Here is a 12,007-nt window from a genome sequence, read left to right on the forward strand (position 1 = left end):
ATTATTAAGGCCACGCCACGTAGTTAAAAGGAGATTTATTTAATGGTGTAACTTACAAATGAAGGAATAGGTAGGTTGAGGGTTCTGGTAAAGACGCAGCAGTAGTTCGGCGATGTTCTCTGGAGAACTCTCCTCCGTCCACCTCTAGCGTCCAGGGCTCCCAGCATCAAGAGAGCATGGCACGTCCCGATCTCGGGTCTTCAGGCCCTCCCTTGGGCCCACCTTGTGGGTGTGATAGTTACCAAAACCTCAAGGGGGGTTGGAACTTCCAGACCAAACCTGGAATGGCTACCCACTACACCAATGATAGTGTTAGCCACAGAATGATTGAGGAAGGAAAGGGCTGCTGAGAGCAGAGTCAGGAGGGAGCCTCTGTTGGGAGAGTGGGTGTAGGTATTGGAGGCCTTTGAGTTTTGAATGGGGGCAAGGTGTATGGAAGTGTGTGTGGAGGAGGTGGGTGAGATGAGGGTGGTTTGGTAGAAGCTGAAATAGGCCTGACAATAGTGGGCAAGTCCTCAGCCTATGTGCATGTTGCGGTAGGTTGTAGGCCTGCTGTGACAGGACCTGGTTGTGATGGGGAAATCTGGGGCAAGAGAAGAAGATTTTTATTGGGGCCTATAGGTTTTGGTATTTATGGTTGAACACATTTTCTTTGAATTGTAATAAGGGTACTGGGATCATGTCCAGAGGGTATAAACTAAGTCCCCAGGTTCATCTGGCATTCTGTGGAGAATCATATGGGTTCCACATTTTGAGCATAAGGTTATAGGATTAATTGCATGACCGACCCTTGCTAACACTTGGGACTGGTCTCAGCAGGGTTTCAGGTTATAGTAATAAGATTGACTTTGGATTTCTCTCAGGGGCCTGTAGTTACACAGCTCAAGAAGCACAATAGTATTCATGTTCACTATTTTCAGCACAGGAGAAAGCCCCATGAGCTGGACAGGCATTAATCTGGGTGCCTTGTAAGCTTCTTTCTTGACTAAGATGGCTACAACTCCATATCTGCATGTTCTTTTCTTGGGCATGAACCATGAACTTGATTGATCCCAAACCTGTAACCAGGCCAAGAACCAACAGTACAACCCAAGTTGAATAAATTGCAAAGGTCAGTGCTCAGCCTGTGTTGATCCTGGGTCCTGACTGAAGCCAAAATGTTTCCTGTTGTTAATCTAAGTTCTCAGTTGCAGGTGGGAAGTCTGTGGGGATATGATGGTAGCTAGAGCTAGTTAAGGGCATGAATATAATCCAACAGGTTAGAGCAGTCATAATGCAGATATAGCAATAAAAGAAAACAAGAACAGATCACTATCAAATCATTAAACCTTAGAGATCTTAATCTCAAGAGGGCCACAGTTGGTCACTGTCCATTTCTGGTGCCCAATTTCTCCTTCCATGGGGTCTTTGGGTGCCTTCTTGCGGTCTGAGTGATAAATCCAGTAGCGCTGGGAATCCAGAGAATCATGGTGTAAGCTCCTTTCCATCTGGGTTACAGCTGGTCAGTTTTGTTATTGTTGTTGTTTGGTTTGGTTTTAGAATTATTATTTTTTAATTAATTAATTAATTAATTATTACATATAGTGTTCTGCCTGCATGTATGTCTGCACAAGAAGAGGGCACCAGAAATTATTATGGATGGTTGTGAGCCACCATGTGGTTCATGGGAGTTGAACTCAGGACCTCTGGGAGAGCAGCCAGTGCACTTAACCTCTGAGCCATCTCTCCAGCCCTACCCACTGGTCAGTTTTGAAGCAGCAGATTAACACAGCATCACCAGGCTGGAATGAGTGGTCAGGTAGACGGTACCAAACAAGTTGAGCAGCCTGGACCTGAGGCAAGATCTTCTCCAAAGTGAACTGTTATCCTTCTAAGGATTCAGAGATTGGAGTGAGACCATCTGACTACACCCCCTCTCCCAGGTACCCAAGGGATGGCAGGAGGTGGTTGCCCAAAGACTCTCTCATATGGGGTGAACTTTTCTCAGTGCGGAGTAAGGGGGTCTCAGGAGGACATAAGGCAAGAGATCAGCCTAGTTACCACCAGTCTCCAGTGTATTCAGTTAATATCTTTTATAGTTCTATTCATCCTTCTGTCCATCCTGAACTTTGAGGATGTTACAGTGTAATTTCCAGTTCATATGAAGAGTCTTTGAAAGTAATGGAGATAATTTGGCCATAAAGGTCCGGCCATTGACCCTAGGGACAAAGGGAAGCCTAACCTGGTAATGATTCCCATTATGAGTCCTTTACTACTACTTGGGCCATTTTGTTCAGGAAGCAAAAGCCTGTACCCATCCTGAGACATTCTCAGCAAAGCCCAGCAGATATTTCTATCCATGTAGTCCTGGTTTGCCTTTGGTGAGGTCAGATTCCCAAAACTCACCAGGCACAGTACCTTGGCTTCACTGACCTGGAGGCAGCATGTCCTTTCTAATATTTACCTGGGTGCAAGCCAAGCAGCAATCTGAAATGTTATGGAGGATTTCTCAGTGTACAGGTAGCCAGACCTGAGGGGAGGTAAGTCCTGAGATCTTTTTAGGTGACAAATGCATGGAGTGATGTAGGGAAATTAGTCAGTTCCTGTCCAGTGGCTTTGGCATGTAAATCCTTCCATCCGGTAGGACCCACTGACCATGGCTGTTTCCCCCGGGCTCCCAGGCTAGAATATGACAATCTCCAACGAGTTACATTGGGGAACATCCAAATCAAGGTGGTGTAGAGACTTGGGGGTGGCCACCAATTCCAGGAGAGTCTGGGTTCCCCTAGAGCCTCATCCCTGGCAACCTGATCTGCATAGCTATTGCCTTGGGTCTGTGGGCTGGGTCTTCTTGGTGCCCTGGCCAATGTGTAATAGCCAGTTAGGCAGGTAGCCAGATGCTCTCTAAAAGCTGTGTAGTAATCTCCTGTTTATTTTTGATGATTTTTCCTTCTGATGTTAAAAGGCCCCTTGTTCATGTATTTGTCCATGGTCATGAGCTGTAGCAAAAGCACATCAGCTACCTGTATAAACATTTTCTCTCCTTCAGCCCATTTTGGTGACTGAGTGCTCTTATGTCTGCCCTCTGAGCAGACTGTGTAGCAGGAATCTTAACAGTTCTTATTAATAAAATCAAAACTGAGGCCAGTTATTGGAGTGAACACTGGAAGATCAGAGAGACTGAACAAGCCACAGGTAACCTCATCTGGCCATTTCTCAGCTGATCTTGTTTCCTCAGACTGGAAGCCTCTGTGTCCTCATCTCTGAATGGCTCTCAGCTGAACTGTGATGCTCCAGACCTAAAAGCTTAACCACCCAAAAGCTTAACCAGCCAAATGCTTCTAGTTTCTGATCCTCATGCCTTATATACCTTTCTGCTTTCTACCATCATTCCCTGGGATTAAAGGCTCACTCTCTGAGATTAAAGGCGTGAGTCACCATGCTTGGCTTATACTTGAACATATGGATTTCTACCTCTGGAATGCTAGGATTAAAGGCATGTGCTACCACTGCCTATCCTAAGTATCTAGTGGCTTTTCTCTTCTCTGACCCCAGATAAGTTTATTAGGGTACACAATATTTTGGGGAACACAATAACACCACAGATGAGTCCTGGGTAGGACTTGTACCCAGTGACTTCTTCTTGGCCTGTAACAACCTCCCCCCACCCCCTGCACCCCCGCACACCCGATTCCTTCTTTGACAAAACAGATGCCATCCGTGTACAACATCTCTGCTATTAAGAGGAACAGCTGTCAGGTCTGATGAGTCCTGAGATGACATCCAAAAATCTCAAGACAGTCATGGACAGGAACCTCGGGGTCGTCGTCCAGCAGCAGGGTGGCAGAGGTGATGGCCAAAGACTCATTATGTCAGTCTGTCTTTCTCTACAAGGAGAGCTTGGCATTGAGTCAAATAAGTATGTCACATCCATCTGTTAGTTTCATCCCTGAGCAAGGACTCTGCTGCATGTAGGATCTTCTACTTTGTCCCAATGTAAGTTTGTCTGATTCTTTCACAAGAACTTTAGTAGCTACTATGGCCCACAAGCAAGGAGACCATCCAGAGGCCTCTGGATCCAGTCTCTGTTTGTAATGTAGGCTACTGGCCTTTTCCAAGGACCCAGGGTTTGGGTCAGGACTCCCTTAGCAAGGTCTTTTCTTTCATGGACATAAAGAGGGAGGGGCTTGGTAATGTCAGGGAGAGCTCATGCAGGACCTGCACCAGTCTCCTTACGTTCTATTTTTTTTTTCCATTTTAACTTATTTAAACAATAGTCTTTTCCCTTATTTAATTTCATACCCCAAATAGGTGACCTGTGAAGTGCAAAGCTGAGCTTTCTTTTTGGGGACCCAGGAGCCTAATCGTGCCAGAATCCTGGGGGTCTTTGAGTAGCCTCTAAACAGCCTCTTTATCCTTGGCAGCCAATAAGCCATCCATACATTGGAGCAGGGTAAATTTTGGGTACTCACTGCCAAAACAGACTAAGTCCTGGTTAAGGTCCTCATCAAAGATACAAAGATGGTGGAGGAAATCTTGACTCCCTGGGGAGATCAAGTCCAAGTCAGTTGTCCCTGTGTTCCCATTCCAGGATTGGCCCATTCAAATGCAAGGATGGGGTGATGTCATTTTGACAGAGGAATGGGGGAAATGCACCTTTAAACCCATCAGAGAATTGAAATTCTATGCTTGTGGTCACATGCTGGGCAGAGTACAGGGATCAGGGACAAGTGGGTGAATAAATTCTATCCGCTTGTTCAGTCCTTATGTCCTGTGAGGGTCTGCAGTCTTGGGTTCCTGGCTTTTGTACCAGTGATAAAGGAGTGTTCCAGGCCAAATGGCATGAATTGAGGATGCCCGCCTCGGGGAGGCATCTAATGAGGGCACTGACCCATTCCCTGGCTTCTGAACTAACAGGGTATTGTTTAACCCAGATGGGCATAAACCTCCAAGTCAGTTGTACTATTACCTAGGGCACATGCTTGGCCAGACCAGGAGAATTATCTTCAGCCCAGATAGAAGGAACATCTTTTAGCAATCTTTCCATTAGTTCTTTCTCTGGGTCTTGGGTTGGGCCTTGGAGGAAGAGATATCCCTAGCTAAAGGGGCACCAGGTGTGCACATGGTGTACATGCAGACATGCAGGTAAAGCACACATACATACACACAAAATAAATAAATAAATAAATAAATAAATAAATAAATAAATAAATAAATAAATTTTAAAGAAAAACAAGCAGCAGCAGCAGGAGCCCACAGCCATGCTGGAGGGGATATGAACTCGTCCAGTTACTACGGACAGCAGCACAGAATGTGTTAGGTTGAATGAGACCAGACCCCAGAAGTTCATGGGAGTGGCACCATTAAGAGGCGTGGCCTTATTGGAGGAAGTGTGTCACTGGGGTTGGGCTTTGAGCTTTCAGACGCTCAAGCCAAGCCCAGGGACTCTCTCTGCCTGCTCCCTGAGCATCCCTATGTAAAATCTCAGCTCCTCCCCAGCACCATGTCTGCCTGCATGCTGCCATGCTTCTCGCCATGATGACAATGGAATAAACCTCTGAACTGTAAGCCAGCCTATAGTCAGTAGCTTTTCCAGCTTTGATCTGGAAGTGCTACCCCCATTGAGGCTTCCCGTAACTGTCATGCCTACGAGATGGGACCAAGACAGGAGCCCTTAAGACCTGAGATCCAGATGTGCCAGCTCTCTGGTTTCGTGGGTCCTGGACGCTAGAGGTAGACTGAGCAGAGTTCTCTAGAGAACACTGCTGGACTGCACTTCATCTCTCCTGAACCCTGTAACCTATCCCTTTCCTTGTAAGTTACCCCACAAAGTAAACCTCCCTTTTAACTACATGGAGTTGCCTTAATACTTCTGCCAATACCAGCCCCAAGTGAATGTTTCCTTCAGAAGAGTTGTCCTGGTTGTGGTGTCTCTTCACAGCAATAGAACCCTAACTATAACAAAGGGGTTTCTCAAAAAAAAAAAATGAAAAGTCAGTCTATCCTCCAACTCTGCTCCTGCAGTCCTAGGTGTTTACCCAGAGCACTGAAAGTTATTGTAGAGACACCTGCACACCTTTGCTTACCAAGGCACAGACACAGTGCTGAGTTATGGAAGCAACCTAGGTATCCAATAATGGAGGAATGCGCGCGCGCGCGTGTGCACACACACACACACACACACACACACACACAATGAAATTTCCAACTACTAAGAAAAGCAGAATTTTGTCATTTACAGAAAAATGGATACAACTGAAGGTAATCCTCTTAAGCACCAAATTAAGCCTCAGAAAGACAACATCACATGCCTCTTCCCGTTTATGGATCCAAGATTTAATAGAGATGTAGATGAGCACACAGGACATGAAGGAGGAATGAAGGTGACTGGGAAGAGAGGGACGACGGGGTGGGACTAGACAGAGGCGGGGAATGTCGGGGGAATGTGCTCCACTTGCAATAGATATCAATATAATTTTTATTAAAATTTAAACAAAACAGTGCACCTTGATTCCTCTAAAGTACTCTACGGGGCTGCCCTGTGCCCTGAAAGCTGCCATTCTGACCTGCAGTGACAATGATGGCTTTCTAGTTCCCAATGTGTCAGCCTGTGGTGACTTAAAAATGTTTCCTGCCATTATGGAAAACCTAGCCAAGAATTACCTGCAGTGTTGTTTTTTTGCTTTTTGTTTTGTTTTGTTTTGTTTCATATAAGCAGCAGACCATCAGGTCCCCACCCATTCCTTAGATCTCATTCTACACTAGCTGTAAAGACTTTTTCATTTGCAGAGAAATGTTATAAATGCCAAGAAGAACAAATGTTCATGGCAGATCTCATTTCTCGAAGTAAGAAGGAGCCTCAGAAAGTTAAGGCTAGAGAAGCAGATGTGAAAGGTCAGACCTAATCACATGGCCAACTGAAGAGTTCCTGGCTGCCAGGTGAGTAGCTTCCAAGAACCTCAGAGCTGTTGGCAAAGTCCTTCATTTTCCTTTCTAGGTGAGTCCAACCATGACCTTCTAAAAGTCCTTCAAGACAAAGTGCTAGGCTTGGACCTAGGTGTCCTCTGGGTCTCTATAAGCTGGCCTCACCTTTCTCCCTTGTCTTAACTGCCTATCAACACATTCCACATTCTGACTGTTATAAACTATCCAGGTTCTCTTGTGGTAAGCTATTATAAAAACTGAATCTATGTACCTTGCCAACACGTGAACCATCCCTGGTTTAACACTCCCCAATAAAGGAGATTGGCCATTTCCAGGACTAAGATGTCTCTCTGCCAAATGGACACTTCATCCATCATTAACTCAGACTTGTTTGTCTCGTTTGCTCTGATCCTCTACTGAGTTGTGCCAAGGGCAATGCCCAAAACTGCTCAAGCGTCTGGGCCAAAGGTCCCCAGGCACACGATGCTACAGTCTCTCAAGTCCAAGAACATCTTAGTAGCCGGGAGTCGGCTGAGGTAGTTCTTCTGGAAGGTGTCTCTCACTGTCCACTCAACTATGTCGTCTCGCAATCAGGTAGCTCTGGTGACCGGGGGTAACAGGGGCATCGGCTTCGCCATCACGCGTGACCTCTGTCGGAAGTTCTCGGGGGACGTGGTGCTCACGGCACGGGATGAGGCGCGGGGCAAGTCGGCGGTGCAGCAGCTGCAGGTGGAGGGCCTGAGCCCGCGCTTCCACCAGCTGGACATCGATGACCCGCAGAGCATCCGCGCCCTGCGCGACTTTCTGCGCAAGGAGTACGGGGGACTGGACGTGCTGGTCAACAACGCAGCCATTAGCACCTGGCCCAAGAATAAGCCACCAAAAAGAGATGACCACTTCAAGGACACCCAGCAAGGTCTGTCTGCTCTTGGCCTGGCAGTGCAGAGTGATGGGGGGGAGCACCTTTGGCTTGTGGAGGTCTCAATAGGTTCCTCGAGAGGAGCAAGAACAAATAAATATTCCAGTGTTATAGGGTGCCTGAGGAGAAAAATCCCTGAGAGGCCTGAGTAAGTTGAATGAAGTCTTTGTTCAGTGCTGGCAGGACTGTCTCCAGCAAATTAGTGGGAAGTAAACCCAATGGCCGGGTGGTTTGCATTTTAAGGGCAAACAATGCAATCTGACTTTTATATGCAGCTCGAGACACATGCAACAGCAAAGTTGCTCACAAATGCAACTTTGTTTGAGAGAAAACAGTTCAACAGTCGGGCAGTTAAACTTTAGCTCAGGGTGACACTGGATAGGAATTTAGGGCTGGTCCAGGGACCAATTTTAACCAAGATAATTTTACCCAAGATGGCGTACTTGTATGGTTCTGGTATAGTAGGCTAATATATAGAAGGTTCCACTCAGAGGACCTTACAGCCAGCTATCTGGCTTGACTCGGGGGTCCTTTGCAGGTTTATGTCAAGGGGGTGTCTGTCACTGGATCTTAAGACCAGCTGGGTTTAGTTCTAACTGATTTGGACATAAGCAAAAAATGAGGAGGTGTCTTTTGCACCAAGATCCCTTGTAGGATGCCTTCACCTCAGCACCAGGAGTGATGCCATGTGATAAAATACAGGATTACCAAAAGCAACCTCACAGAGGCACAAGGATTACTTATTGGTAGGGGTCTTAGGACTGTTCTATTAGGAAGAGACATAACGACCAAGGCTACTTATAAAATAAAGTATTTAATTGAGGACTCACTGACATTTTAGAGGGCAGGTCTTTGATCACCAGGTAGGGAAACAGACAGGCATGGTGCTGGGGCAGTGGCTGAGAGCTTGATATCCTGATCTGCAGGCAGCAGGCAGAGAGAAGGACGCTAGACCTGTTGTGTGTTGTGGAATAATCTTTTTGTACACTGTGACGATGTGTCACTCTGGTTGGCTTAATAAAAAGCTAGGCAATAGCTAGGCGGGATTTTCAGAACATAGAGAACAGTGGGGCAAAGAAGGCAGAGATACCAAGAGATGCAGAGCAAGCAGACAGGCATACAGAGATCAGGTAATAATGCCACAGGGCAGAAAGTAAATTAATAGACATGGGTTAATTTAAGTTATAAGAACTAGGTAGAAAGGAGCCTAAGGTATCGGCCAAGCTTTCATGTAAATCCAACTACAGATCTGGTCTTTTGAAACCTCAACGCCCACTTCCAGTGACACCTCTTCCACCAGGGCCACATAACATGAGCCTTCCCAAACAATTCCACTCCCTGAGACTAAGCCTTTGAATAGATGAGCTTGTGGGGACCATTCTCATTCAAACGACTACAGTAGGACTTACCTAAGTAGACTTCAGGTCCACCATTGTATCAAGTTCTGACTGATGACTCTCTCTATTGCTGTTCTTTCTCCCCTAAAGGCACTGATCTGACCCACTTTTACATTCAAGCAGAAGCAGCAATGAAAACAAACTTTTTTGGTACCCGGGCTGTCTGCATGGAGCTACTCCCCCTAATAAAACCCCAAGGTGAGTCTGATAAGTGATCTGCTCTGAGATCAAGTCTCAGTTCAAAAGTCCATTTATCCCATGCCCCTCTGTGTTCCCAAGGCCCACTGATGGAGCTTTATCAACACCTACCCACCGGACACACCACCCAGAAAATTCTCCTACCTGCCTTGAGCACTCCCAGAATTCTCTTCTCCTGACATCCATCCATCCCTTGCCTTTCTGCCTCCCCATCACATACTCCCTCAATCTAGCCCTAATTCTCCATAAATCATCTCGGTAACCAACCAGTTTGGGAGAATCACCATGCTTATCCCTCAGAAGATCCTCACCTCAGAGTCAGAACCGAGTTTTGCACCTAGGAGTCTCCTGCATCCTGGTCTGTCAGCTCAGCTCTACAAAACGCCCTCTGCTGACAATCCACACAGTTACAAACTCACCCAGGCCTTATCCGTTCCTTGTGTGTGGTCTGACTTGCTATTCCCAACCCCAAATCCTTCAGTGGGAAGCCCAGGCCTTAGCATGGTTTATATTGATTACTATGATCTGACTCCACTTACCTCCGGGCTCCTCTTAGCTCCCCAATGACCGGCACATGACAAACTAGCATACGTCTTTCATCATAAAATCTTCTAAGGCCACAAATAATTTGGGCAGTGAGCCAGCCTCTCTCAGGTGGCTTTCTTTTTGGGCTTCCCATCCCACTGCAGATAGCCCCCTCCTCTTTTCACAGGGGCAGGTTAGTTGTGGTGATGAGAGAGGAAATAAAATAGACACAAGTAACCAGTGTGAACTCTGTTCCAAATTAGCCCTTCACAGTGGACCTGGAAAGTCCCACCTCATCACCAACAAAAGAGGTAATGGGGGCATCAAAGATATCTGCTATGGACTGTGGATGACACACTTGTCTCTGTGATTGACACCAATAAAGACAAGCAACCACTTTAAAAACATACATATGCAATTTAAACTCCCATCCCCTGTCCCAGTTACCCTCCTAGAAGATTCCAGTGCTTCTTAAGGCTGTGCTCCATAGACCTCAGAGGGCAGCTCTTTTCCATACCACTTGCCTGCTCCATCTGCCCCAAGCTTGACTTGTGATACCATGGCAACTATCTGGGTACGCTCTTTTATAAATGCACATTGTTGGGATTCTCTCCAGTGGGAATTTCCTATGTTCAACCGCTTGCTCCTTGGAACTCATCATTCCTGTTGTGTGTCTTAGGCAGAGTGGTGAACGTGTCGAGCCAAATAATGCGTGATGCCCTGAAAAAGTGCAGCCCAGAGCTGCAGCAGAAGTTTCGCAGTGAGACCATCACAGAGGAGGAGCTGGTGGGGCTCATGAACAAGTTTGTGGAAGATCTGAAAAAAGGAGTGCATGAGAAAGAAGGCTGGCCGGACAGTGCATATGCGGTGACCAAGATCGGGGTGACCGTCCTGTCCAGGATCCACGCCCGGAAACTCAGCGAGCAGAGGAGAGGGGACAAGATCCTGCTCAATGCCTGTTGCCCCGGGTGGGTGAGAACAGACATGGCGGGACCAAAAGCCACCAAGAGCCCAGAAGAAGGAGCAGAGACCCCCGTGTACTTGGCCCTTTTGCCGCCAGATGCAGAGGGACCCCACGGGCAGTTTGTTCAGGAGAAAAGAGTTGAGCCGTGGTGAACTCAGTTCTCACCTCTTCCCACATTCCTTGGGTTTGTGTCCTATCCTAAAGTGATACAGACCTCTAATTCCAATTCTAAGAAGTTTTTTGACCTCCTCAAAGAGAGAAAATGAAATTGTTGGAAATAAAGAATGAAAATCAAGATGAACTAAATGGTTCTTTATGTGTGTTCATTTAGTGTGTGTGTGTGCGTGTGCGTGTGTGTGCGCGCGCACACGTGCGCGCGCGCTCATGCTATGCTAGACATGTATCCATGCACAGTAGGTATACACATAGATGGCAGGAAAAAAACCTCAGGTGTGGGTGCTCAGGTGACCTCCTCTTTTTTTTTAATTTTTGAAATAAATTTGTGATAGCTTTAATATTTTTATTAATACTTTGAGAATTTCATACATTCATGCAATGTATCTTGATCATATTCATCCCCTGCTTCTCCCCCAGATCCACTCTCCCCACTTCCCTTTTTTTGCTGCTGCTGCTGCTGCTGTTTACACAAGCTTGGTTAATCTACCCCGGCAGGGGGTTCACCCTTAAAGAAAACTGACTCTCCTCCCCTAGAAGCTGTCAATAGCCCCTCAGCTAGGGATGCGGGCTCATGGGTACCACCCACTCTGTGCTAGAGCGTTGACTGTCTGTGTGCAGCTGATCACAGATGCCATGAGTTCATGAGTGCCGTGGTCCTGTCATGTTGAGGAGATAGTGATTTGCTCTGGTCTTCCCCAACCTCTGGCTTAATAATCTCTCCGCATCTTGTCTTAATGGCCCCTGAATCTCTGTGGGAAGGGTGATATAGTCATCCTAATTGTTGGTGAGCACTCCACAGACACTAATTATCTGTACTTTGACCAATTATAAGTTTCTTCATTAACCATCATCCACTGCACACAAACAAATTTCTCTGATGAAGTCTGGGAGCTTAATAAACTAATCTACAGGTATGGAGGTATA

At 46.5% G+C, this 12,007-nt stretch overlaps 1 protein-coding gene across 1 annotated transcript; it reads left to right on the forward strand.

Moving 5' to 3' along the window:
- The first annotated feature begins 7,336 nt into the window (after positions 1-7,336).
- Positions 7,337-11,212, forward strand: LOC102904246 (carbonyl reductase [NADPH] 1). The gene is made up of 3 exons (XM_042259568.2): positions 7,337-7,819; positions 9,310-9,417; positions 10,622-11,212. Exons 1-3 carry the CDS (start codon positions 7,480-7,482, stop codon positions 11,056-11,058), a joined length of 885 nt encoding a protein of 294 aa, XP_042115502.2. The 5' UTR covers positions 7,337-7,479; the 3' UTR covers positions 11,059-11,212.
- Positions 11,213-12,007: the final 795 nt, after the last annotated feature.

This window comes from Peromyscus maniculatus, chromosome 12 (assembly GCF_049852395.1).
Source record: "Peromyscus maniculatus bairdii isolate BWxNUB_F1_BW_parent chromosome 12, HU_Pman_BW_mat_3.1, whole genome shotgun sequence".
In the NCBI taxonomy this organism is placed as follows: domain Eukaryota; kingdom Metazoa; phylum Chordata; class Mammalia; order Rodentia; family Cricetidae; genus Peromyscus; species Peromyscus maniculatus.

Coding starts and splice junctions, on each gene's coding strand:
- LOC102904246 (XM_042259568.2), top strand. CDS start 7,480: ATGTCGTCTCGCAATCAGGTAGCTCTGGTGACCGGGGGTAACAGGGGC. Junction 7,820..9,309: donor CTTCAAGGACACCCAGCAAG/GTCTGTCTGCTC, acceptor TCTCCCCTAAAG/GCACTGATCTGACCCACTTT. Junction 9,418..10,621: donor CCCCCTAATAAAACCCCAAG/GTGAGTCTGATA, acceptor TGTGTGTCTTAG/GCAGAGTGGTGAACGTGTCG.